At 39.4% G+C, this 27,884-nt stretch overlaps 3 protein-coding genes across 3 annotated transcripts; all 3 read left to right on the top strand.

Annotated features, from left to right (window-relative positions):
* Positions 1 to 13,324: 13,324 nt before the first annotated feature.
* Positions 13,325 to 13,966, top strand: LOC308091588 (guanylate kinase-like; the record flags this gene model as incomplete). Its single annotated transcript, XM_080437250.1, has 1 exon — positions 13,325 to 13,966. One exon carries the CDS (start codon positions 13,325 to 13,327, stop codon positions 13,964 to 13,966), a length of 642 nt encoding a protein of 213 aa, XP_080293376.1.
* Positions 13,967 to 17,934: 3,968 nt separating this feature from the next.
* On the top strand, positions 17,935 to 18,534 carry LOC308091587 (guanylate kinase-like; the record flags this gene model as incomplete). Its single annotated transcript, XM_080437249.1, has 1 exon — positions 17,935 to 18,534. Exon 1 carries the CDS (start codon positions 17,938 to 17,940, stop codon positions 18,532 to 18,534), a length of 597 nt encoding a protein of 198 aa, XP_080293375.1. The 5' UTR covers positions 17,935 to 17,937.
* Positions 18,535 to 21,707: 3,173 nt separating this feature from the next.
* Positions 21,708 to 26,981, top strand: tprkb (Tp53rk binding protein). Its single transcript, XM_080438401.1, has 5 exons — positions 21,708 to 21,765; positions 23,076 to 23,221; positions 23,740 to 23,862; positions 24,675 to 24,851; positions 26,053 to 26,981. Exons 2-5 carry the CDS (start codon positions 23,081 to 23,083, stop codon positions 26,137 to 26,139), a joined length of 528 nt encoding a protein of 175 aa, XP_080294527.1. The 5' UTR covers positions 21,708 to 21,765; positions 23,076 to 23,080; the 3' UTR covers positions 26,140 to 26,981.
* Positions 26,982 to 27,884: the final 903 nt, after the last annotated feature.

Here is a 27,884-nt window from a genome sequence, read left to right as displayed (position 1 = left end):
ATTACCGTGGCCCCCTTGTGGCACAAGACTTTGGATTTGGACACGTTCAGGGCCTAAAACCAATCATTTAATCTTTAACACGTGAACAAACAGAAATAAAACATTTAGTTTTAGTTGCAAACAGAAATGTTTGAGCAAATACAGAGCTTGTGGAGTGAAAACAATCAGCCAAAAATACATTCACTAATCTTCACTGTGTTCACTGTAAAACATTAGTCTCCATACAACCTGTCACGGTGTGGCACAGTGGTAAAGTAGCTGCCCAGTGCCCACCACGGCAGAGTCTGGATGTTCGAATCCACAGTGGTTCATCCGGCTCTGTCAAGGGTCTCTATACAAACACAATTGGCCCGCGCGTGTTCGGGGCAGGGAAGCCGGGCGTCACTGTACGTACTACGTACGGGGCGGAGCCTGTCAGCAGGGAGTGTTGGGCGGGAGAAGTAAGACCTCCTCACTGGCAGGTAAGTCAGTAGGATACAACAGCAGTGACAACACACAAAACATGTGTGTGTGGGGAGAAATTAATTGGCACAACGACTTAATTGGGGAGAAACTTTATTCCTGAAACAGCCAATGAGTGTCCAACATCATGTGTTTAATCCTGAAACAGCCAATGAGTGTCCATGTAACATCAGCCAAGCACCCTGCCGAAGTGTCCTTGAGCAAGGCATTTGTCATTGTTTGTTTACTTTGAAGTTGCCCTGGATGACTCATTAAAACAAATCATAAAAGCAGTTGAATATAATGATCCAACTTCAATGTGTCCAACTTGTATTTTCATCCTCAGAAAAAAAGGAAAAGAAGAAGCAGCAGGACATTGCCTAAATGCTGGTATTTTAAGTATCAGTCCAGTTTTACATCATTCCAAGATGTTCAGAGAGGCACGTGTCCATATCACAGAGAATCAATATCATTGTTGAACTCGCATCAGGTCCTTTGCGCCTCACTGTATCGATGACAAAACGTGCCTTGTCATTTCTCATCTGCATCCCATCAGCCATCTCCCGCTCAGCGTCAGTTATAACGCTCCTCTCGAAAAGTTTGTCCAGGAGACCGTTAAGATTGGGAAGTGAAACCCTGTCGATGAAGCTGCTCCTCACATCAAACAGTCTCCCTTCTGCCGTACGACTCAGTGTGTGCTGAACTTGTTGTTTTCTTAAAGCAGCAGCTGAGAGTTTCACATAACCTTCCCATGCACGGGTGGAGGTTTTACTGTTGCTTAGGAGCAGCCTAACATGGCTAAACCTTTCCTCTAAATTAATGACAAATGTTGCATTGTAATTGTGGTAGGATGATTCATCAACTTTAAATTTTGCTTTATTTGGTAGAATTATGATGGAATCATCTTGAGTGGAAGTGGAGAGGGTGTATTCTTGCTTTGGAATTAGTTCACATTGAGGCATTTCAATATAAATCTCCTCTCGTATGCTCCTTCTTTTGTTCACCACTTCATGCCGCGGAACGTTCCCAGGCAGCAGCAACACATACAGGATTGAACTTGGATCATCATCATCATCAATCGGTGGTGTATAAAACAGTGACACCAATGCCTGGACAGGACTGGGCCTGAACAACTTCTCGATGATGATACCAAATAAAGATAATCCAGTTACATTTATGATAACATGAGTTTCTGTGATCACATGGGGCTTGATCAGCTCAATTCCATCATCATCCATCACATGGAGAACTGACAAGTATTTGCCTCCACCCGTGGAGAGGATCTCACAATGTGGAAAACGTAACTGACACACAGACATCTGAGGACATTTGATGTCAAACAGTGGTCCTGCAGCTCTCTTGCTAAACTGGGATACAAGCTTAGCAAGACAGTCCCAAGGGACTGTCTTGTAAGTCACATCTCCCTCTGTCTCCATCTTAAACACCAGGCCGGTCACGCTGCATTGGAACAGTCCTGCTTGGTTGCAGTGGAACCTGTAGCTTTCCTTGTTTTCTACAACAATGATATCAGGGGTAATTGTATGTGTTTTGTCTTGTAGTGTAAGATCATTTACGCTGTGGGACCGCTTTGCTCTGAAACCTGTCTTGTTCTCTAAACATGGAATTTGGCTCAGAGAGGGAAAGCTGTGAGAACGAGGCAGAGAGATGGATTCTTCTATCCTCAAACTACTAAAGCATGAACTTAGATCAGTTTCATCTTGGAGCTCCAGAGAGGGATGTAGAGAGGACAGTGACTCTGTAACAGGATGTTCTTCCATCTCACTATGCAAAGGAATAGTTCCCTAAAAACAGAGAAAATAAAATAAATTGATGGATATTAAATAAACATAAATAAAGACTGTTGTGATTCCTGACTCTTTGCCAATGTTTTAACATGCCTTGCCTCAAAGCACCATCTACCAGTGGATGGCGCTCAGGCTACACAAAACCACACAGATAAGCAGTAGTTTGACAGGTTCAAGGCACTACTCCATTGACTATCTTGAAGACTAGGCCCATTGCAAATTGCTGTACTCTGTCCTCTACCCTGAGTCATCCCACACTATAGCATAATGAGCAGTGGTTAGGTGAGTCCTAGGTCCTAGGTGTGAAGTTTAGTAGTTACATGATCAGGCAACAAGACTCGGGGGGCAGAAAAGAGAATAAATAATAAATTGCGAGATGAGGCTCAAGCATCACTTACAGGTATGTTAAAGTGTTAATTAGCACTAACATTAGGACAAATGGCAAACGTAGCCAATCTACATGCTGAAACGTGTCACATTTGTTAATATTTAGATTTTTGGAAAAACACTTTTTTGTGTAGGAGTGTGAATGCCCCCGCTGGGCTCTCCTCTGGTCTTGTGTTCATTGTGTATTCTACTATTCCCTCCCCATTGCAGAAAGAATAGAGACACACGGGCACCTAAAATTTCACACCCACAATTGAGAACGGTGTACTGCAGCCCAGCCCATAGAAGCCACTGAATTCAACTGTAATTTTGCCTACTTTTTAAATAATCCTACATGAACTGGACACAATATTGATATGTTTTCAAATGTATGGGTGTATTTGTCAACATATCGTCTTGTTTTCTCAATAGAGGATGTGTTTCACATTTAATTTGCCACTTGAATAGGTTACCCATAATGTTAGCGAGAGCAGAGGGGGAGACGGCAGACAGAAAAGTAGTCACATTTCAGTGACATCACTGTCTTTACGAGACATCCAGACTGACTTTGTTCATGTCTATATTTTGAACATGTGGCTTATATTAATTCTCTACCTGCCGCGGATCTATGATGGTACATGAGAAATTAAAATGTGTTGATTTACCATATTGTATTAACTTGCCTGATGCATTTGGGGAAACAAGCAGAATGGGTCAAACCCATAGAGGCCACCAGCTGACCTTTGACTGCTCATATCTGCCTAAGATAAGCCATGCGTATGGAGGATGAAACTCTCCATGAAGAGACAGTAAAGCAGGTGTTTTCATTCTCCTCCAGCCAGTCAGGAGACAGACACAAGACCAACACCCCGGTCTGGCTGATATGGATGTGGAGAACAGAAACACACAGTGGACCTGCTCAGCCACAAAGCCTCTGAGCACTGCTGCTTTGTCACCGTTCTGTCTCCTCTCCTTCCACTGAACATCCACTCTGTGAGCCTGGTCAAGCCAAGGAGCTAATATATGTATCAGCAAGCTGAATGATACAAAGAACCAGGTCCTCATTGACACGAGAGCTTCTCTCTCCTTCCTTAACGGATAGTTCATTACATTAATTTGAGTTGAGAACCTCTGGGTTAATGATCACCTCACCTCTGGTTTCTCCTCCATCTTCACATCATTTTGACCATTGGCCTTCTTGCTCTCTCCCTCTGCTCCCCCCTCCTCATCCTCCTCTTCCTGCTTCTTCACCCGTGATGGATGGATGGATGGATGGATGGAGTGAAAGAGAGTTTTTAATCTGGCCTCTGACAAATAGTCCACATTATATTTTATAAAAAAACTAAAACAATTTAACTAATAAAAAAACTAGAATAAAACTTTAAAGGCTTTAAAAAAATTAACATTTGTTTACAAACAAATAGTATGTAAACTAGCAAAACTATAATCTCTCTGATTCTCTCAGCACCACTGCCTTAATCATGTAGTGTTAGTAGGAATAAACACAGAAGCACCCGGGAGGAAGTGGACAAAGAAAGGGGAGGAGTCAAACCGAGTCCCTGTTTCTACACAAACAAGGAGGTAGTGCCCCCAGATTTGTTTCATTTTTTTTAATGAATGGGTTCCCAGATTGACAAAACTATAATAACCTTGTCACCAAGACAAACGGGAGGTGTTGATGTCTGATCCATGGACTTCATCTCCATCTGATCAGACTGTTTCATCTCTACAGAAGAACAACAAACAAACATTCATTACACATAATGAGTATAGAGGACATGAGGTCTGATACATTGTTTTATGACTGTACATGAATATCACTGTAAACTCAATTAACTTATATCGTTGCTATATTATAGCAACAGGTTTTTCAGAAAACTGTTTAGAAGGCATTTATAGAATCAGCCTCAGGTCTTGGAGAGTTATTCTGAGAATATAATCTATATGTAATCCATCTAATGTAGTAGTTCTCACCTTTAGATGTTCTGTATCGACGCAGCAGGAGCAGAGGGATGGTCAGTAAAATCACACCAAGAAGTCCTACAATCAGTCCCACTACATCTGGAGAACCAGTTTCCACAGAGCCTATGACGACAATGGAAATATAATCTTAAATTAATATTTTAGTAATAGAACAGCTCATTTTAGCACTTAGGTTAAAGAGTATACTTCAAACAATTGTGATTCAACCACTGTTATGAACCTGGGAGACCAATGTTTTGTATCTTAGGGTTTTCTTTATTTTTTATTTTTTTTGTAATTGATAATAATAATAATAATTTAGTAATTCAGTAAGGAGGAGTTGATTATGACACAGGACAGTAATACGTAAATGTGTGCGTACCTCTCACTGTCATCCAGCTCTGTGGTGACTCTCCTCCAGAATATTTACACTTGTAGAAGCCCTCATCAGACATAGATACAGCAGGTATGATCATCTCTCCATTGGTTTTACTTTGGACCAGTTTTTCATTTCTATAAAAGTCCACGTTGGAGAGAGACGAGCGACTGGCGTTTTTGCATTGAAAAGTGACAGAATGTCCCTTAGTCACAGGGTGGACAGGACTCACCAGGATGACAGAACCATCTGTAAAACATTTAAAAAGTAATAGAAAAACAGTCCAAATGTTAGGATTCACACTGAACAAATAAAAAAAAAAATATTTTTATGAGTTACCACTGTACGTTTTTGCAAACCGCTGACACATTGCATGTCTTGTCAGCGTATTGCGGCCATGGGTTAGGGTTAGGGTTGGGTTTAGGCTTAGGTTTAGGTTTAGGTTTAGGTTTAGGGTTAGTTATTACTTCGAATGAAAAAAAGTCTAGGACTGAGTCAACATGCTCTGCATCTAGGCATGTTGACATGCAACATTTTTGGGATAAAACAACTTCCAGTTTCAATGCTTTTTGCGCTTTGAAGCAAAAATGTACAGTGATAAAGTTTTCTCTGGCGACTAGGCTGAGTATTGTTCGGTAGTGAATAAATTAACCGGACTCACCATGTATTGTGATGTTGACAGCATTGCTGTACTCTCCCAGTCCAGACTCACACCAGTACACCCAGGTGACACTGCCACCATATTGTAATGTGACTATTTGATCAAGGTACTTCTTTATGTTCCATTTAGTAGAGACAGACTTACAACTCAGTGGAAGAGACTGAGACTCAGATGAGAAGTACTGAGTTCGGTTAGAACTCACTGTGAGGGAAGCTGAAGAATGAACATCTAAAACACAATACAGGACCAGAGGTCAAACTAAGAGCAGTGTTACAGTGCCATAGTGAAATAAACTAAAGAAAGTGAGAAAAAGATCAGACAATGTGAGAGAAAATAGGAGAAATTGAGTGAGTCAATCATGTATGCTGTCTGCAAAACAACCTAGAAGAATTAAGAACGATGAATTATGAGTCACACTCACCACCAGACCAGACAAATTGAGGTTCACTGGGTCTAGTGTAATAAACTGGGTCTCCTCTCCTAGCTTTACACACATATCCTCCTGTGCCTGTAGGAGCATGAATGATGTAGGAACCTTCTACAGTCCCATGGAGGCTACCAGGTAAGAGCTCATAAGCGTAGTAGTTGTCTGATGGAACAGCCCTGTACCAGTAGAACCTCCAGCCTTCAGATGATGATTCTTCATCAACATCACAGCTCAGATTCACCGAGGCTCCAGGACTCAACCATTGAGGAGACACATTCAGTACAGGTTGAGGTTTGTCTGTTGGAAAGCACATTTCTCTTGTTTAAAAAACATTATTTACTGTAGGCTACTGGTATGTCATACTGTAAAATATATACGTATATGCAATGCCTGATATTTCAAAATCCAATGGTATTGCCTAGAAACGTGCTGAGTGATAATATTTTAAAATCAGCAATACTGGAAAGGGATAGACCAGAGCACTACAAGCCACTGTACTGTACCTACAGTACTACAACCACCCAGCACCCTCCCTGCATCTACAATTGGCCTCATCACCTATCTAAACACAATTTCATACTAATATATAATAATGTTTTAGAAGTGAGTAATAAACTCTTTATTTAAAGGCCAGTAGTTATTTGTTAAGATCATGTCAATAATGTACCTTATTGCGATCTTATTCTAAAGTCGCTCCATTATTATTATATTATATTCTCCATTACCAATCTTTACAAAGTGTATTTTGTATGAATAAATTGGTGGCTAATTATTATCAAATGGTTTTTAAAAGGCTATTGTATAATACCCTTGTTTAAGAGTTATAGACCTGTATGGGACATTATTCTAAAGTATCAATGATTCCTCATTTATATGAACTAGGAATGTGTTGAATGTTGGACCGGTGAAAAATGTTTCAAACCTATGGATATCTAATGGTACACATCAAAATGAACTGATGATCTGACAGTACTCCCTAACTGCCCCCTAGTGGTTGCTCTGTCATCAGAAATTCATGATCCTGTCCTGTTTTCTGGGGAAATAAATCACTTAAATGTGAATATTACACAATTATTTTACTCAAAATGAAACTAAAATCTTTGAGAGCATAACATAAGTCAGTAGTGTGATGAAATGTTCATTTTCATCAAGGTTTGTTTATCCAAAATTATTTTCAAAATGCATTTTGTTGGTTTTTCAATGGAAATGTCAACATAAAAACTCTCACCACCATTATTTAAAACATATCCTGGTAATTCATGTGTGAAAGATGAAAAATGTAAGATCTAAAGGAAATGTTACACATTTCTTTACGGGTATTCCATAATTATACGTGTTCGTGCTATGAACTTAAACATAATGGCAGTGATGAGAAAGTATAATGATATGACTTACCTGATACAATCAAAGTGACTTTATTACTTTGTTTTCTGACCAGGTAATTCCCTTTATGAACACTGGTACACTGGTATTCACCACTGTCACCTGGATCTGCTTGGAATATATAGTTATTGTTTGTGTTATATGCAACAACACCATCTTTGTATATGTTATACCACCAGTCAGTGTTCTTTCCTTCTCTCATGTCACATGTGAATGTAACTGTCTCTCCAGTAAATAACTGGGACCATTTGGGTTCCAGGGTCAGAACAGCATCTGGCTTCTCTAAACAAACACATAGAACACAAACACATACTTTAAGGGGAATTAAACCAAATGCTAGAAACAGCCTTTTATGTCACTAAATCACAGTCAAAAGTTGGGTTGAGTAGATGTGTAATAGATGGCAAGTTGAGTAGATGAGTAATATATATATAGATCATTAATCAGACAGGAAAGATGACTTCCACACACGTCTTTACATGGAGACTTCAGGATACAGACTACACAACAAGTTGCAGTAGCCTATGCATAGGCATACTCACTCTTAGTACCCAGGCAAACATATGCAATTGCATATTAAAACCACATGGTGGCAGCGAAAGACCACCCTATTACAGGATGCATCAAACATGCCTTGATAACACATACAGACATTAGTAAACTATGCGTGCGTGCGTGCGTTTCTGCACGTGTGTGTGTGTGTGTGTGTGTGTGTGTGTGTGTGTGTGTGTGTGTGTGTGTGTGTGTGTGTGTGCGTGCGTGCGTGCGTGCGTGCGTGCGTGTGCGCGTGTGTGTGCGTGTGTGTGTGTGTTTGTGTGTGTGTGTGTGACTTTTTGTTTTGATGTGACAGATGGAAATATAACTATTGAGTAAATAGAGAATGGATATTAATCAATCTTCACCTTGTCTGTGTCCATTGGAGATGAAGCTACTGAACACTGAAAAAACATTTGATGAGACAATATCAAGAAAAGCATAAATATCTGCATTTTGATTATTTTATTATTTTATTTACCGTATTTTCTTCTCCAAATGTACAATCTACATTTTCTCAAGATTGTTTTGAAAATAGCATATCTAAGCTCAGAGCTTGTAGATCTGCTATTTTCAAATAGCTGATGTATATTAGCGTTAAACTGGTAAACTGATTTAATTTCACTGGGGCCCCGGACCACACTTTGAAAACCACTGCCCTAGACTCTGTGGTGGTACTTAAACCCTATGTGCCAACCAAGCACTATTTAAATTATTCATGATTATTCCTAACATGTTTTGGGTCATTTCAACGTCTACTCAGTCTTTTGTGAGCACCCAGCTAGTTTTTAAGTTGCTTAATTCCGTATTTAGATATGTGATATTCATTTTATCAGACACACCCCCTTCCTATACAAACCCAAACCCATTGTAACTTCAAACTCCATTTTAACCATGATGGATTGCTTCTGGTGATTGATATTGTCTTCTAATGCGTGAGGGGACCGTGTTTTTTCAATTACTCTTTTCATTAAATTTGTTTTACTTTTTCTTATTTTATTTAATTTTTTCCTCAAGTATTGTATGTGTAGGTATTTTTTACTTTACTGAGTCAAATATTGTACTTTTACTCCACTACAATTATTTGAAAACTTTGAGTTACTAGTTACTTTGTAGATTTTGATTATTATTACATAACATACAGTAACCACTTCAGCCCTATACATTTTGGCCATTCGAAAATAGCAGATCTACGAGCTCACAATGCGTCGCGATTGGGAGCTTGTAGATCTGCTATTTTCAAAAGATGATTACATTTGAAAACTTGTGAAATGGGACATTCTGCATAAAGAGTATTTTGTATTTGTGGTACTTTAAGTAAAATTTGAATTCCATACTTTTACTTGTAAACAGAATATTTCTTACATTGCAGTATTGATACCTTTACTTAAGAAACTAAGTACATAATGTTTTCCACCACTGGACATCGGTTCAGATCAACATACAAAACTGCAACATTGATTCCATTGCATTCAAAATCAGCTAAACTTTAATAAAACCTTGGTGTTTCAGTACAACCACATATTCTTTTACTGAAATGGTTGAAATACTAGTTCATTATACCTAGTAATAATAGAGATATACTCAGAGGAGAGGAGAACGCAGGGCGAGATGTGACCCATCCTCTGCTGTGATGTACTGTACGACTCTGAAAGGCCTTTCTACTTCCTGTTCACACTGTACTAATAGAGCTGATGTGAGAAACAGAGAGGGGGGGTTTGAGGGGGTTGAGAAAGATTGTCATGCATGAGCTCAATTATAGTATATCGATATTTTCTATAAATCTTCTTTAGTAAAATATACACATCTGTTGTTTCATCCATTTTTAACCCATTAAGAGCTTAGGCCAATTCTAAAAAAAATAATGTACTCTGTTAAAAATGATTGTGATACTATATTAACTACTTTTGCAGTTTTTTTGCAGTTTGAGAACCAATGTGCGATATGTATTTAACATCTAAAATGACACAGATACTTTCCCGGTTTTAATGGGTTAAGATAAAGATGTGAAATGATTCATTGCAAGTCTAAATACAGTAGAAATAAATATGTATAAACATTTTCCATGATGAGACACAGGGTATCACTCCATGCTCATTCACAAGTGAGAAAATAAAGGAAGCAACTTGACTTTTTCTGAGACAAGATGTTTATGTATTGTTTTTCTTTTTTACCCAAAAAACTGTCTTAACGACATTCCCACACAATGTCATGAAAATCGTCCCATCCAATCCAATCCACCTTATGTGAACCTTGACCTTGATTTTCACTTTGACCTCTGGGAAAAAGTTAATCATCTCTTTTGGAGCCTACCGATGATTCACAAGTTTAGTTCATCACCATGGACGTGGATGAGTGGGTCTTAATGTTTTCTGTATGTGTGGGTGGGAGTCACCGTATATTTTGTATTCCACTACGATTATGGTCTAAGACAAGGCTTCTCAAACTTTTCAGGCCGCGACCCCCCAAAATAATCATATTTGAACTGGGGACCCCCCACCCTGACAAGCACTTGTAGGCATTGCAGGCATTGCATTTAGATTGACTCTGTTCCACTGATAAATATTGTGAAAATAGCTGAACTGCAAGCTCACAACGCCTCGCACTGCGACATTAAATACATTGATTTATTATTTATCAAACAGCAATATGAGTGAAAACTGTCCATATAATAACCTACAATAAAGAGTAAAGACTAGGCTGTATTAAAGTCCTCACTGTCCACAAAGGGAACAGCCTGCTGTGTGTCAAGCCACAATCACACATACATCATCCATCACAGCTTCTGTTGTCATGTTTCCATCTGATACTATTTTAAGTTTGCTTTCATGGTATGAGTTTCTGTGTGTGCATGCATTAGTGTGGGTGTGCATGTTTTGTTCATGCATGCTCTGTGCACTACTATCAAAAATACAGCATGCAGAGCAGAGCATGCATAGATAATATTTAGAAGTAACGTTGCACACATGCATAGATAAAATTTAGAAGTAACGTTTTTCAAGCACCCGGTAGTGTGCTATCAATGTATTGTCACGGTCTGTCTCTCCACCTGTCTGTTCCTCTCTTTCTCTGTCTCTCCCTCTGCTCATTTCTGTCTGTCTTTCCACTTCGGCCACTCCTACTTTCCATTCCATCTCAACAGTCAAGAAGTAAGTCCTTGATTTACACTCTTGACCCCACTCCCTCATCAGCCATTCTATTCAGTGCCATGCCCATTACACACCAGTGGCCACTTCACCATTCAAGCCACTGCCTATAAGACTGGACTCTTTCTGTACATTGACTGCTTGTCAGTAACCATTGTCACTGTGTTATATGTACTCTTAGTGTATGTTGAATTATTCTATTGGTACTTTCCTAGCGTTCCTTGTTATTCCGGTTTTTGACTTTTTGCCTGCCTGTGCTTCCTGCCTGCCCCCCCCCCCCCCCCTTGGACTTGTTTGTATTTGGACTGCTTTTTGGTTTTGACCCCTGCCTGCCTCATGCTGTTGTAAGCCCTTTCCCTCTGCTTTGGTAATAAAACACTTTGTCGAAGTAACTCTGCCTGTTGCCTGCTCTTGGGTTCAATTCTCGACACACCCTGACATGTATTTGTTATTCTTGTCTGTTGCTGCTATTCTTTATCTTTATTTATTTATTTATTTCTGCTACAATGTTGAGGAACCAAAACCAATTAAATTTATTTTTGTATAAAGATATAATGTACCGTATATGCTGTACTGTATGTAACAATAACCATGTTGAATCTTTCAGAGGGGACAATTCAGTATAAATATTAATAACCATAGAGCACAAAGGTGTGAAGTGACAACCCTGAATGACAGGAAGACAGACGTCTCTGTGGAACCAGTGCTGTGATCTTATCACTTTGTCAAACACCAGAAACAGGAAACTGTTTTCTGAGCCGTCGTTATAAGATGAGTTATAAAGAACCGTAGTATGCTGTATTCTATGAATACTATTAAAGATAGCAAAATACAGAACAAAATAATACATTAATTTACATGGATTTTTTTTATATATTCGTTTACTGTATTTTATGTTACTCATTAGACAATGCTGTCCTTTAAAAGTGCAGTTACTGTAAGTAGTACTGTTGTACACAAATACAAAATGAGGGATTGTTATTTTTACTCACAACGTGTGTTCAGTTTGAAAGTAACAATAGATTTTAGCTAGCTGTAAAATTGTTGGAACTGAAATTAAACTGAGCTGTAATGTCTGTGCCATCATTTCCCATTAGATATACCATACGTGGCATAGTTCTGTCTGTGTAAATGTTATAATTTTTGTTGTAAAAAAAAAAAAAAGTAACCATAAACACTTAAAACCTTCGTACTTCGTTGACCAGGGTCCCTTGCAGGGGTCTATACTTGATCCCCTTCTTTTCCCCCTCTACACAAACATGCTTTGTTGAAAATTGCTGATCTACAAGCTCACAACACTTCGCGTTACTAAAGGTTGTGAGCTTGTACATCTATTTCTTGTCAGATGTTCACATATGTTCGCCTAATATTTGCCTTTTGGGATGCTAGGATTCATGTGGTTAAAGAGAACGAGGTGCAGTGAGGAGCACATATCTCAGCCTGGCCGGCCCAGGGCTGTGTTAAGGCCAGTCCACACCAATGCAACTAGTCGCAACTTGCAACCAATTGCAAGAAATTGGACTGACCCAGTTGCAGACTGGCCGGATGAAAAAACTTGGAACTGCTACTTTTGATACTTTTGTGTGATAATGTAGTATGATCAAGTAGGGCATTAATTTACGATTACGTCTATAGACGTCAATGGCAGTCAATGTGTTAAAATGGGGAGTTTGTCTGTCTGTACCTTTTACTGTATGCCTATATATGGAGTCCTGTGTCAGGTATGCCCAAATATGCAGTCCAGGCCAGTACAAATATATAATATTGGCGACATCAGCGTACTTTCTTTTTAGATTTGCGTTTTTATCTATACTCAAGATCCGTTGATCCGACCAACTTCCCACTTGGGTCCTTGCCGATACGCACGCAGAGTTTTAAGCCGTTCGGATATATGGGCATGTCCATACTGTATATTATGGGCATACCAATTGGGTCGGTGGTTCTGGACAAACGGATCTCCATATATGCCTATATATGGCCATATCGGTCGGATCTGTGGTTCTGAACAATCGCCTATCCGACTTGATGTCGTGCACGGCTAATAAAAACGTCATTCCAATAAAGCTTCTTGACCTCTGCATTGTTAGGCAGCGGTTTATGTTGATTGTGACATCAGGCTCTGGCCTGATGTCACATCTTCAACTTATACTGTATAAGATGTTGACGATTCCTTTAGCGACCCACACATTTATAGAGTGACGGGTGAACACTTCTCTCAGATGCATGGCTGCACCCAGGCCTTTAGTCATTAGTGGCCCGTCGGGGGCAGGGAAAACCATGCTCCTTAATAAGCTCATGAAGGAATACAAAGATGTTTTTGGATTCAGTGTGTCCCATACAACAAGAAGTCCTCGACCCGGCGAGGAGAATGGCAAAGATTACCATTACGTTACAAGGGAAGTTATGAGGTCTGCGATCGACAACGGGGAGTTCCTTGAGCACGCAGAGTTTTCGGGAAATATGTACGGGACCAGTAAAGCTGCTGTGCAAGACATCCAAGCCAAGAACCACATCTGCGTACTGGACATTGACATGCAGGGTGTGAAAAACATCAAAGGGACAGACCTCAACCCCATCTATGTGTCCATCCAGCCTCCGTCCATAAGCATCCTCGAAAAGCGCTTACGGGACAGAAGAACTGAGTCGGAGGAGAGTCTCCAGCAGCGTCTACATGCAGCTCAGGTGGACATGGAGATCAGTAAAGAACCAGGTTTATTTGATGTCATCATTGTCAATGATAACTTGGAGGGTGCCTTTGGGCAGTTAAAAGATGCTCTTTGTGAGGAAATTACCAAAGCCAAGCAAGTCGACGTGTGCCCTGAACTCTTTGCGGACACTCCTTTCAAAACGCATATCCGGGTTTGAGTGATCCATCAGAGTGATGTTACCTGTAATACCTAACACTAGAAGTAGTCACTCCAAAATGGAAACAAAATGTATGCCTTTACTCTATCTACAGGATCTGGTTTCAAATGTGTTGGTTTTTGTTTTTGTTTTAGAAAGATAGTCTTTTTTTTACTTAATTATCTCCGCCAGACCGAGGTTATGTTTTTTGCCCAGGTCTGTGTCTGTGAGTGAGTCCAGGGTTAATTAATGTCAATGAAGTATCTCCATGCAAGGTATGGCAGTATTAGGCCGAAGCCAAGGGGGGAGATTGTTTTTGTCACTGTGTGTCTGTCCGTGTCTCTGTCCGTTTATCTGTGGCTAATGTCAAAAACCACTGGCAGATCAGCGGCATCTTTCATGTGATATTTTGCCTGTAGCCAACGTTAGTGACTCCCCCAATTTTTGTGGATATCAGAGATCCACATCGGACTCTGTCTCATTATTTTTACGCCAATGTTCTGTAGTGGGGCTGGCTAGTCTGTGTGTGTGTGTGTGTGTGTGTGTGTGTGTGTGTGTGTGTGTGTGTGTGTGTGTGTGTGTGTGTGTGTGTGTGTGTGTGTGTGTGTGTTGAGCTTTCTTAACCCACCGAACCATCAACACCAGATTTCTTACACACACCTGCCAGTAGGCTCACTTAGTAGGCCTACATTCTACACAGATTTTTTTTTTTTTTGTGTAAAATGTTCTGAAATATTTAACTTTCATTTTTGAATTGAAGTCAATGGGCTCAGATCAGCCTGAAACCATGCCATTCTGTATGCATATGCCTTTATTACCACTTGTGCAGTAGTACCCTTTGTCAGCGGGTGCGACGTGCTATGAAATTCTCTTCATTTTATTTATGAAATACTTAGAAAAATGTTGGAATTGTATTTCATCTATATAGTATATATATCTCTGCTGTCCGGCAGGAACCAGCTAACTCCAAATGTTCATTTTTCAGGAAATGAAAAAAAAACTAAACAAAAATGGAGGTTTTGTTCATCATTGATAAGAACAGCTAAATGGACCTCAAAGTTCACAATGAGGTTGGAGGTCAAAAGGGGGTGGAGCCTGGAGTCAGCAACCCCCCTTTGCTGGAGTTAGCCGGTTTAGCAGAAAGTTTGAGGATCCAATGGAGTTAGCTGGTTTTGTCAGAAGCACTTTTTAATACTTTTCATTGGTTCAATATTTTTTTGCCAGACCCAGAGGGTCGGCCTACATGAGGCTCTGCCCCCTTTCGTCCATACATGGGCGAAAAAGACCGGCTGTATAAAAGGGACCCTTTCTTCTCCATACATGGGCATAAAAGGGACACAGGCTGACACGTCATACGAAGTCCGTCATACGAAGTCCTTATAAAGTACTAGGAATTTATTCTGGGTCTGGCAGAACCAGGTCTTCTGGTCTTGTTTACCAACACACAGACGTAAAGGGTGTTCAATAGTATGGAAAAAAATGCAAAAGCGGAAAAGCGGAGTTAGCTGGTTCCTGCCGGTCAGCAACGATAATTATACATACTTGATACAATATATATTATTGTATATATTATATACAATAATATATATTGTTAATATTTTATAGACAGAACGTAGCCTGTCCAAAAGCCAGACCCCTGAGCAATATTCTGTCACGTTTGGAGGTAGTTGGACTACTACTGTTCCCCTGTAGGGGCCCAAAACGCACACAAAAGCAGCGGCATTTCAATTACAAGTGTTATTCTCCCTCCTTACATAGGATTACTGTAAAAATGACAAACCCCGAAACCCACATCTTACCTTCCTTTTCAGGGGTGGCGGCCACCTTGGATTCCTGTGTAAAAACTATGTTTTAACATCAAACTGAATCGGAGTCCTCGTGGTCGACCCTTCCTGCACGGTTCTAGGTGCTCTGGTTTAAAAGTAAAATGTTCAAGCTGTTGCCAGGGGCCATCATGGATTTGGGGATGTCTTACACAATGTAAATAGAAGTCAAATCAATCATTAAAACACAGAATTGATGTTTTGGACCCTAAAGGCGGTTACACACAGGCGAATATGCGAATATACGCAAAATTCGGACTCGTTCCAAATAATTAAAAGACGCTTTTTCGCTTTTTCGCTCCATGTAAGCTTGCATTGACTTTATAAGGTTTAAAAAAAAAACGTATTATTCGCATGAAAAAAATCGCCCCGGTGTGTAAGGACCTTAACACTTCTACGCACATCCTTCCATTGCACGCTACATTATAGAATCTGCTTTTGGTGACATACACATTCTGTGGATCTGCACGAATGCCTGCGCAAATTGGTGTTGTTAGTCATACATGACAACTGCTTGTGTTGTGTCGTCAGACCAGAGCTCTGTCAGTCTATATAAGGTGAAGATATTGTGTCAACTCTGAGACAGAGGTTCAGACACATACTCCAACAGGGACAGAGAACATTGAACATTGGCGGAGAAAGAGAAGAAAGAAAGAAATAGAGAAGAGAGAGAAGGGTCTTCCACTCCCTTGATAGCAACGTAAATGGCCGCGTTCGGAAGGATCTCTCAAGCCCTGTTGCGGTCTTCAGTGACGAAGACGCAGCGTCAGCTCTCTGCTACTGCTGCCCATGGCGAGCAATCAGCAAAGACGTGGAAGATGGTATCCTTTCTGGTCGCTCTGCCCAGTGTTGCAGTTTGCCAGTTGAACATGTACCTGAGATGGCGGGAGCATCATAGCCACTACGAGCAACCAGAGTTCATACCTTACACCCACCTCTGCATTCGCAGCAAACCTTTTCCATGGGGAGATGGCAAAAAGACTCTATTCCACAACCCACTTGTAAATGCCCTTCCTGATGGCTATGAAGATCTTGACAACTAAAGACTCTCAGGATCAGGGTTTTTTTTATGGGGGTGGCTCCTTGTAGCCTGGTAACAGACGAATCTGCCATTGCAAAAGAAAATTGCCCGTAATATTAGTCTGGCCATGCCAGGCTAGGCTCCTTGGACGTAACCATCCTAGGCTAGTCTCACAAACCACATGTCTTGTGCACACTGCCAGAAGGCCAATTTCCATACAGTATAGTCCGTTAACTCTTTCAGTGCCACAAGACGTCAAATACGTCATGAGGCCTGACGCCCCGTGTGCCACAAGACGTCAAATACGTTATGAAAAAAAAACATGGAAAAACGTGTTCAGAACCCAAGATATGATGATTTGACGATTTGCTGCTCCATTCACTTCTTGTTTAACTTTTGACTGAAAAAGGCTGTATCTCGGCTCCTAAGCACTTTTTTTTTTACAATTAATTTTGGTTGTGGCACTCAGAACCAAAATTCCATAAATAAGCATGGCACTGAAAGAGTTAAAGTGTGTACACCTAGTCCACACCTATTTCAGACCAAAGCATGCTTCTGGCTGATGGATGTGTGGTGTTCAGTGTTGCCATGTCTGCTTTTATAAGCGACTTTGGGCTTGTTTTTCTGTAAAGTTGCTTGTAAATATTGGTAGTTGCGCGTTGCAGTTTTTTAAAAGTGTTATTTGGGCTTGCTTCTAATGTTTTCCAAAAAAGAAAGAAAATAGTTTAAACCAGTTCTCAAACATGCGCATGTCAAGGACGCCCACATTAATAATGTATTTCTCCACAGACCCCCATCATCTTCAAATATATTTCACTTTTTCTTTTCAAGATCTTTTTGAAAATAACAGCTCTACAAGCTCAAAACGCTTCGCGATGCGACACATTGTGAGCTTGTAGGGTTGCTATTTTCAAATATCCGATGCGTATAGGTTTAAAGTGCTCACCATGTGGCCTACAGTCGCTTCTTTTGGGCTTGCTTCCATAAACCTGGTTGCTTATTTCTGTCACAAGATCTGGCAAACACTGGTGGTGTTGTGTGACATTACGCCACAGCTCTTGGTCAGCCTATATATATGCCTTTTGAACAGCCAAACATTACAGATTGATATACAGATATAAAGAGAGAGATCTTTGCACGTGAGATGTATGGCTGGCCCCAGGCCCGTGGTGATTAGTGGCCCGTCGGGGGCAGGGAAGAGTACACTCATTAAGAAGCTCCTGAAGGAATACAAAGGTGTTTTTGGCTTCAGTGTGTCCCATACAACTAGAAGTCCTCGACCCGGTGAAGAGAACGGCAATGATTACCATTACGTTACAAGGGAAGTTATGCAGGCTGGAATTGACAACAGGGAGTTCCTCGAGCACGTAGAGTTCTCTGGAAATATGTATGGGACCAGTAAAGCTGCCGTGCAAGAAGTCCAAGCCAAGAACCTCATCTGCATATTGGACATCGACATGCAGGGTGTGAAAAACATCAAAAGGACAGACCTCAACCCCATCTATGTGTCCATCCAGCGTCCGATACACATCCTGGAAAAGTGCCTACGGGACAGAGAAACTGAATCAGAGGAGAGTCTCCAGAAGCGTTTACATGCAGCCCAGGTGGACATGGAGATCAGTAAAGAATCCGGTCTATTTGATGTTGTCATTGTTTATGATAACTTGGAGGGTGCTTACGGGCAGTTAAAAGATGCTCTTCGTGAAGAAATTACAAAAGCCAAGAAAGCCAACATGTCTTTGTAGGGGCAAAAACCCTCAAAGCTGCGCAGACCTAACACTCCAGCTCTGAACATTCACTCAGATGGAGGTCAGTAGTGAAGTTCAGACCTAGAAAACCTATACTTTTTTTTAATACACATTTTAGAGGTAGTCATTACAAGATGGAAACAATGAAAATCCAAATGGAACACTATTTACTGTACCCATTTTTTTAAATGTACTTCATTTATAACTCACAGATGGAGTTTAGGATGTATTGTGTGTTTCCTTTTGAAGTTTGGTGCCTTGATTCAACTTTGTCGTAAGAATACATTTAAAAAAAAGGCTCGAGAGCTTATTTCCATTGTGGTCCTTTGGGTGTAAATGTGTAAAACTGAGTGCCATGTGTTAGGGGGTAGCAGAGACATTTCAGAAGAATAAGCAAAGGGTACAGTGGGCCACGGGTACACCAGAAATACAAATGGACGGGCAAAAGCGTTCCCAATAGACCTTGTTCCCAACAGGCATCGGCAGTTTAATTTATTCACTTTTGACGTACCCTGTCATGCTACACAATACTTTAGTTTAAATAAACGTCTACCACACATCTCTTGGGTGATTTGACTTTCAGTTAGTTTCTTTTTCTACGGTAGGCTAGTTTTATTTCATTTCAGCTAACTAAAAATAGTTTTACAACTAGTTTTAGTTTTTAGTTTAGTTTGATATAACCTTGATATAACAATGTTCAATTCAATTTGATTGATATATCAATCATGTCACATTTGTTGGACTGCAGTGAATACCACTCCATGTTTGAGAGTGAATCTCCTTTCCCTTCATTCTGGTTCTGTTAAAATATACTATGATATGCTGTGATCAATACCTGTCCTCCTGTCACATGTGATTTAATGTTGTCATGGAAGTGCAGCTTGCAGATGGTGAGGATGTACAGCAGGTAGAGAGGTTGTCACAGCTGAACAGCATGGATGTGGAACCAAGGTTATTATAGATAACGAAAACTAACAAAATAACGAAAACTAAAATTGAAAAAACATTTCCGTTAACTGAACTAAATAAAAACTATAATAATACAAAAAAACATAACTAACTGAAACGGTATTGTGTTTACAAAACTAACTAAAACAAACTGAAATTACAGTAACTGAATATATATATTTTTGAATTATATCTTTTTTTGAGCTTTTATTACACAATACTTACTCTGACCTTTTTGAATCATGCACATGACTAATAACCAAAAGTATGCAAAATAACTAAAACTAACACTAAAACTAATAAAAACTAAACTAAAACTAAGCGTTGTCACAAAAAAATAAACTAATAAAAACTAAAAAAATCCAAAACTATCATAAGCTTGTGTGGAACTCACCACCAGCTCATCAGCCAGACACACAATGTCCTGGATCACTTCTCCCACAGAGACCAAGTCAAGTCCTGCGAAGGTTCTGATCATTCTGGGGTCCCACCACCATGGTGTGAGGAGTTGAGGACATCAGTGAAGAGAAGTTGACAGAATAGACATCCACCTCAAAGGATCACAATTAAATATGATTAACCCAATACAACCGGGAAAGCATCTGAGTCATTTTAGATTTTAGCTATAGGCTATATCGTCTCTGTCGGGTGGAAACCAAAACTGTTACTTTTCAGGATTCAAATTTTATAAATAGCAAAAGTAGCAGATCTGCAAGCTAAAAAGTTTCGAGCTTGTGGATCTGCTACTTTTGATGCTTTCGTGTGGCGCTGTAGTATGATGTAGTTTTATCATTATTATTATTACACCATTAAGCTACAGATGAGGAGAGTGGTTCGATTAAATGTTAAAACGGCTTCATACAAACCTAGCTTCATCTTATCCTGCACATGCTGTAGTTGTAGTTCTTTTTTACAGTCTATGGCAGTGGTTCTCAACCTATTCAGGCCGCGACCCCCCAAAATAATCATATTTGAACTGGAGACCCCCCGGCCTGATAAGCACATGGAATTGTAGGAGTTGAGGCGTTACATTTAGTTTGACTCGGTTCTATTGATAAATATTGTGAACATAGCCGATCTACAAGCTCAGCTGTGAGCTTGTAGATCGGCTATTTTCAAATGTTTGCCTCTTTCTTATATTATTTGATAATTTGGCCAATGTTTGACCAGTTTTTATAGTAGTATATTTTTATGATTACTTTTGATGCAGTTATGGTCTTTTTTCTTTTCTTACTTTCTTTTTATTTGGTTATTATAAGGTCTTAGAGGGTTCCCCAACTTCCTGTGGGGAACCCCCTGGGGTCCGGACCCATAGATATATATAAAGGCTAGATGACTCACCCGCGCTGCTGGCCAATGGAGTACGACGTTGCCACATGGCGGCCATCTTGAAACAGTCATTCATAACATTATGTCTATGGTGCATATACTTTAAAATAACCATAGCGTGCTCAATTTTCATCCGATTTTCAAACGGTTTGGTGTTTTGTAAACACCAAAGATGTAATAAAATTATAAAATAAAATAAAAAATAAAAAAACATGATTATAATTATAAGTATGCAGTAACATAACTACATCTTTGGTGTTTACAACACACCAAACCGTTGGAAAATCGGATGAAAATTGAGCACGCTATGGTTATTTCAAAGTATATGCACCATAGACATAATGTTATGAATGACTGTTTCAAGATGGCCGCGGTTGAGCTACGCTTGCTCCGTCCCCTTGAGCCATCTAGCCTTTATATATATCTATGTCCGGACCCACAGGTTGAGAACCACTGGTCTACGGTTGTAATGTAGTGGATTTAGTTGTCACTGCATAGGGTGCCTTTTGCCTTTAAAATGTCAGAAAGGACTTCTTCGGTGCATTATTAATTATGGATGTTTACTTATGCTGTTTACATTTCTGGCTAATACAGCATTCAATCAATCAAAAAACAAATCAGCCAATCAAATCATTTTCACGAAAATGAGAAGAAAAAAAAAGTCTACAAGCAGAATGTTTGAGGTAAAATATACCTTGTGTTACTGGTCCGTCCATGAAAACGGTTGTTCTGGAAGCAGCACGCACGGTGTGTTACATGTTGTGTGATGATTGGGTTACATTCAGGTTACATTACATGTTAAATTATATCACATCACCTTATTTTTTGTTTTTTATCAGCAAGCAGTTTTTATTTACTTATATAATGTAAATGAATACACGTGGAACTAAGTTACCCGGCTGTATGTGTGTCACCGTGTTATTGGTCCCCCTTGTGCACAGAGAGAACAAGGTAAAACGAGACACTTTTTTAGCTTTTTTTACATCATGTGTTTTCACTGCCAAAAAAATAAAAATGGCAACACCATTATAATAAACTTCAGGTTATTTTTGCCTAGATAATATAATTCACAAATTAGAGGCAGTCACTAAGAGACAAGTGTTCCTTTTGTTGGCACAACTTACCATGCAGTGTAGCCATGGTTCACATGACGCTCGTCTGTCACGAGCGTCATGGCGCTAATTGTTCCTGTTTTTTTTTTAACATTTTACATTTACAACCTGTACATCTACATAAACGTTCAGATTTCAAATATGAAGTGCTTACCCCACGGCCACGGATGTTACAAGTTAAAGCGCCCTAGTGTAAGTACCCGTATCTTCCGTATTGTTCAATAAAAAGCTTTTTAATCCGATCGGTGGCCATTTTCAATTTCCTTTTTTTCTTTTTATAATGTATCAAGAGTGCGATACACCTCCCAACCAATAGGGGCGCGTCGTTGAAAGCATATGGAGAAAATGCAAAGAAAATGGCTGGCGATCGGATTAAAAAGCTTTTCATTGAACAATACGGAAGATACGGGTACTTCTAGACCTGGGCGCTTTAACTTGTAACATCCATGGCCGTGGGCTAAGCACTTTATATTTGAAATGTGAACGTTAATGTAGATGTACTGAATGTAAATGTAACATTTTCAAAAAACAGGAACAAGTAGCGCCATGACGGTCATGGTATGACGGTCATGTTTCAGGGCTACATGCAGTCAGTGTATCGTGTAGCACATCATGATTCCTTCCAGCTATATTATTGCCTATTATCAGTGGTGGAAGAAGTACTCAGATATTTTACTTAAGTAAAAGTAGCAATACCAATAGGCTACTAACAAGTAAAAGGCCTGTGTTCAAAATGTTACTTGAGTAAATGTACAAAAGTATTCATTGGCATCAAATATACTTAAAGTACCAAAAGTAAAAGTACTAATGCTTTTACTCAGCGCGCATCGCAACGCGTTGTGAGCTTGTAGATCTGCTATTTTCAAATAGCCTATGTATAGGGCTGAAGTGGCTAATGTATGTTTTATAATGTTGTAATGTATATCTGCAAAGTAACTAGTAACTAAAGTTTTCAAATAATTGTAGTGGAATAAAAGTCCCAAATATTTGCCTCTGAGATGTAGTGGAGTAGAAGTAAAAGTATTTCAAATTGGAAATACTCTAGTAAAGTAAAAAGTAACTCAAAATTATACTTAAGTACATGTACTTAGTTACTTGCCTTAGTTGCCTATTATACATTTTAATCCTATTCCATGACATTGTGTGCAGTCATCATGCATGTCACCCAGGAGCTGGAGCTTTATCCGGAACACAGCGTCACTCAGCTGCTGTTTAAAGATGTGAAGAACGCTGCTGAGCTGAGACAGAGCGCTGTGGAGGGGAAACTCAGCTGTGCCCTGATCACCCCCACTATGGTACGTATAAGACATGAAAAGGAACACTTTTATTTCCCTGTGTGCAGTGGTGGAAAAAGTGCTCAATTTGTTTACTTAAGTAAAAGTATCAACACTGCAATGCAGAAATACTCTGTTACAAGTAAAAGTCCAGAATTCAAAATGTACTTGAGTTAAAGTACAAAAGTATTGGCATCAACATGTACTTAAAGTATCAAAAGTAAAAGTACTCATTATGCAGAATGTCCCATTTCGAGTTTTCAAATCTTTTCAAACATCTTTTGAAAATAGCAGAACATTTGAAATTGTGAGCTTGTAGATCTGCTATTTTCAATTGGCAGAAATGTATATAAGTGCTTGGGTTCCCAGCAGTTCAAATATTATTATCTTGGGGGGTTGCGGCCTGAAAGCCCTCGCTATAACGAGTATAGGGGAGACAGTGAAGAAAGACCACATTATTTACACAATGCATGGATTCCATTAAGATTCCAAATAATTGTGAGTGTAATTGTGTTGTAATGAATAATCATCTTTTACAGCTCGTGGATCCTTTCCAAGTGCTGGTAGCTGCGAACAAGGCCGTGCACTTACAGAAAACTGGCAAGATGAAGACCAGAGGTTTATATTCAGAGATTATCTTCAACCTCTCTCCCACTAATAATGTGAGTAATTGTAAACAGACGGACAGGTGTGTGCGTGCGTGCGTGCGTGAAATAGGTCATATTTAATCATTTTATACATTCTAATAAAATAAAAAAAAAGTTGGGAAAAGCCAATCTACAAGCTCCCAACACATTGTGAGCTTGTAGATCTGCTATTTCCCCCCCAAAAATTAAAATGCTTTGAAAATGTATGAACATTTTTTAACATGGAAAACGACTCTTGGCGATTATGCAAAAATGATTGCGATTATGTTATAATTGTGACAGACAGGCATATAATATGCAGTGGTGGAAAGTAACTAAGTACTTTTACTTCTACTCCACTACATCTCGGATCCAAATATTGTACTTTTACTACACTACACTACACTACACTACACTACACTACACTACACTACACAACACATGTATTTGAAAACTTTAGTTACTTTATAGATTTTGATTATTATTACAAAACATACATTAACCACTTCAGCCCTATATACATTTCGGACATTTGAAAATAGCAGATCTACAAGCTCACAATGCGTCGCGATGTGACGCATTGTGAGCTTGTAGAGCTATTTTCAAAAGATTTGTATACATTTGAAAACTTGAAATGGGACATTCTGCATAATGAGTACTTTTACTTTTGGTACTTTAAATACATTATGATGCCAATGCTTTTGTACTTTTACTCAAGTACATTTTGAATTCAGTGACGTTCACTTGTAAGAGACTGTTTCTACATTGCAATATTGATACTTTTACTTAAGTAAAACATTTAAGTACTTTTTCCACCACTGTTAATACTGTTATCTGTCTTCCTCCAGATCTCAGAAGCCTTCAAGAGGTTTGGGATCAGTGACAGTGATGACTCTGTGCACGTGACCGTGGTTCACTCCAAAGACGAGTTCCATCTGGTCTCAGACATCACCAGCAAAGTGGACGGACAGCAGCTTCCAGTGGAACACATGTCCATGCTGACAGACGCTGCCAAAGTCAAAAAGGTGAAGCGCTCTCTCCTAGCCAGTGTTGCCAGATTTTGGGAGAGAAATAAGCAACTAGGTCTAGCTCTGATTCATAGCCTAGAAGGAGTTCCTCCCCTTAAGGCTATGGTACTTTCGAGCCAATGCGCCCGCAGCCTCTCGTCTGTAGTAAAAATAAAAAATACACTTTCGCTACTCACCCAAAACAAAGATGGTTTATGGAGTTGAGCCCCCCCCACCTCACGTCTAAAATACACTTTTTGGCCAAAATGTAAAATAATCCACCGGACGGAGACACTCTTCCTGGTTCAGAGATGTTTTGACGCAACAGCACCTCTAACGTTGCAGAGCTGAATAAGACGTAGTTGACCGTAATCTCAAGGTGTAATGCGGTCCTCTGATCTATGTGGCAGTTGTGAGTTGGCGCCATGATGGCGCTGCCGAAGATTAAAAAAACAAAGAAGTAGTGTCTCCGTCCGGTGGATTATTTAACATTTTGGCCAAAAAGTGTATTTTAGACGTGAGGTGGGGGGCTCAGAATGTTCCCACTAAGTAGAGTAGGCTTTCAACTCCACAAAACCGTCTTTGTTTTGGTGAGTAGCGAAAGTGTATTTTTTTATTTTTACTACAGACGAGAGGCTGCGCAGCCTGTGGTGCGGGCGCATTGGCTCGAATGTACCATAGCCTTAAGGGGAGGAACTCCTACACTATGGACCAGAACTAAACCAGGTCTATGAATCAACCACATCGGCTATTTGAAAATAGCCGATCTACAAGCTCACAATATGAGCTTGTGGATCGGCTTACAAAGAGATCTTTAGGGGGAAAAAAAGTGAACTGTTTGGAATATATTTTTTAAACATTTTAGGGTTGCATGGCTCCCTGGCACAACATATTTGCAGATGGGGGGGTCTGCAGACAAGTACATGTTAATTTGGGGGTCCTTGACATGAACATGTTTGAGAGTGCACTGGTTTAAAAACAAGCCCAAAAAAACCCACACCTGGCAACTACCAATATTTACAAGCGACTTTACAGAAAAAACAAGCCGACAGTCGCTTATAATAAGCAGACATGGCAACACTGGCCACATTGCTGGAAGAAGTACTCAGATTTATTACTTAAAGCAGCACTATGTAACCCCTTGGGCTCAACCTTCTTCCAGGAGACGGTCTCTGCATTGAACAAGAATAAAATGTCTCCTCTCCTGTCTTGGTTTCAGCTGTACAAAGTCACCCCACAGGAGGAGAAGTGTGGGACTCTGTTGGATGCTCTCGTCTGCAGGATGGCTACCAAAGATGTTCTGTAGCTTCACAAACTCTATTCTTACTGTGTTTCTTTGTTACTGTTGTTGTTGCAAAAAAAAAAAAAGTATGATGAACCAATTTTTTTTTTACTCTCATATACTATTTAAGACATAACAATACAACAAATGTTGAATCTTGCCCTCGGCTTTTGTGCATTAACTGAAGCAGATTTTGCAGATACAGTATGTTTTCAGAGTTTTATCTGGTCCTCAAACTCTTTAACCCATTCAATCCGGGAACGCATCTGTGTCATTTTAGATTTCTTTGGCTATTGAAAAATAGCAGATATACAAGCTCTATGAGCTTGTAGATCTGCTATTTATTTTTGAAAAATCGTTGCACACATTGTGTGCAAATTGAAAATGTATCACACATTTTCCATTTACTGTTTACACTTTGTATTTACTGTTAAACAACAGCTACAGTTATACACTGGAACATCAGACTCTAACCGGGTCTCGTTGTTGATCACAAACAGAAACAAAAAAGCTATCATTTTGGTGCAGTTCCATTCTTATAAATGTTTCCACTGTAAAATACAGAAGAGCATTATGGACTGTTCTCAAGTGCTATGTGGTTTATAAGTCCATGCCAAGTCCAAGTCCAGAGGGAAACACGCACATCCCCCAAAAATGTATCAGGTGCTGGACAACATTACATACATTTTAGCTCCCAGTAAAAAAATATATATAGTTACACAACGTTTCGACCGCTAAGGGTCTTCATCAGGTCTGATCAGGTCAGACTCTTCAGACCTGATGAAGACCCTTAGCATATAGAATATTACATATCATATAGAATATTACATTCTATATTACGTTGTGTAACTATATTAAAATGTTTTCTGTTGCTGTTGTTAGTCATGACACAATTGGAACTGAAACATTGTAAAAATTAAGCTGATAAATAGGTACTCTCTTCTGATTGGCTGAACATTTGTCACCTACCTGAACATTTATTTTCTGTTTATTAAAGAGCTGGAGAGACATGGAGACTCCTGTTACTGAACAAACACTATAGTAATGATTACTATCAGAATATAGTGCTTTAACCTTTTAGTTTTGACCAAAAAATATCACTTACCCTACCTTTAATAAAAATCAAAAAAAAAAAATGAAATCTTGGTCTAAAGTCTAATGATGATGTCACTGGTAGGCGTGTTTCTGAAATGTCCACAGCCCTCCTATGAGACACAGACAGAGTTGTTTTTTTTAAATCATTTTATCATTTAGCATTATTGAGGACCAATTATATGATGATATGTTGAAATGGGTGAAGTCGTCCTTTAACATCTCCTCTTCTACTCCACTACATCTCAGAGGCAAATACTGTACTTTTACTCCACTACAATTATTTGAAAACTTAATTTACTAGTTACTTTGCAGATATAAATTATTATATTATAAAACATGCATTAACCACTTTAGCCCTCTTTTATACCTAGGCTATTTGAAAATAGACGATCTACAAGCTCACAACGCGTTGCGAGCTTGTAGATCTGCTATTTTCAAACATTTTAGTACTTTTACTTTTGGTACTTTAAGTACATTTTGATACCAATACTTTTGTACTTTTACTCAAGTAAATTTTGAATTCCAGATTTTACTTGTAATAGAGTGCTTCTACATTGCAGTATAGATACTTTTACTTAAGTAAAACAAAGCAAAGGACAAAATTTGTTCTCCATCCTCTCACCAAGTCCAATTAAAAGCAGAAGTGTGGAAAATATTGAACTGTGAGTTCTGGG

The sequence above is a fragment of the Gymnoscopelus braueri genome (genome assembly GCF_963280865.1).
Source record: "Gymnoscopelus braueri genome assembly, chromosome: 9".
In the NCBI taxonomy this organism is placed as follows: Eukaryota; Metazoa; Chordata; class Actinopteri; order Myctophiformes; family Myctophidae; genus Gymnoscopelus; species Gymnoscopelus braueri.
The sequence above is the reverse complement of the archived record's forward strand: the minus strand, read 5'-3'. Positions and strand labels throughout refer to the sequence as shown.

What these genes read in the sequence shown, in the direction of transcription:
- tprkb (XM_080438401.1), top strand. Translation starts at nt 23,081, where the DNA reads ATGCATGTCACCCAGGAGCTGGAGCTTTATCCGGAACACAGCGTCACT. An exon ending in CCCTGATCACCCCCACTATG is followed by an intron (nt 23,222 to 23,739) that starts GTACGTATAAGA and finishes CATCTTTTACAG; the next exon opens with CTCGTGGATCCTTTCCAAGT. An exon ending in ACCTCTCTCCCACTAATAAT is followed by an intron (nt 23,863 to 24,674) that starts GTGAGTAATTGT and finishes GTCTTCCTCCAG; the next exon opens with ATCTCAGAAGCCTTCAAGAG.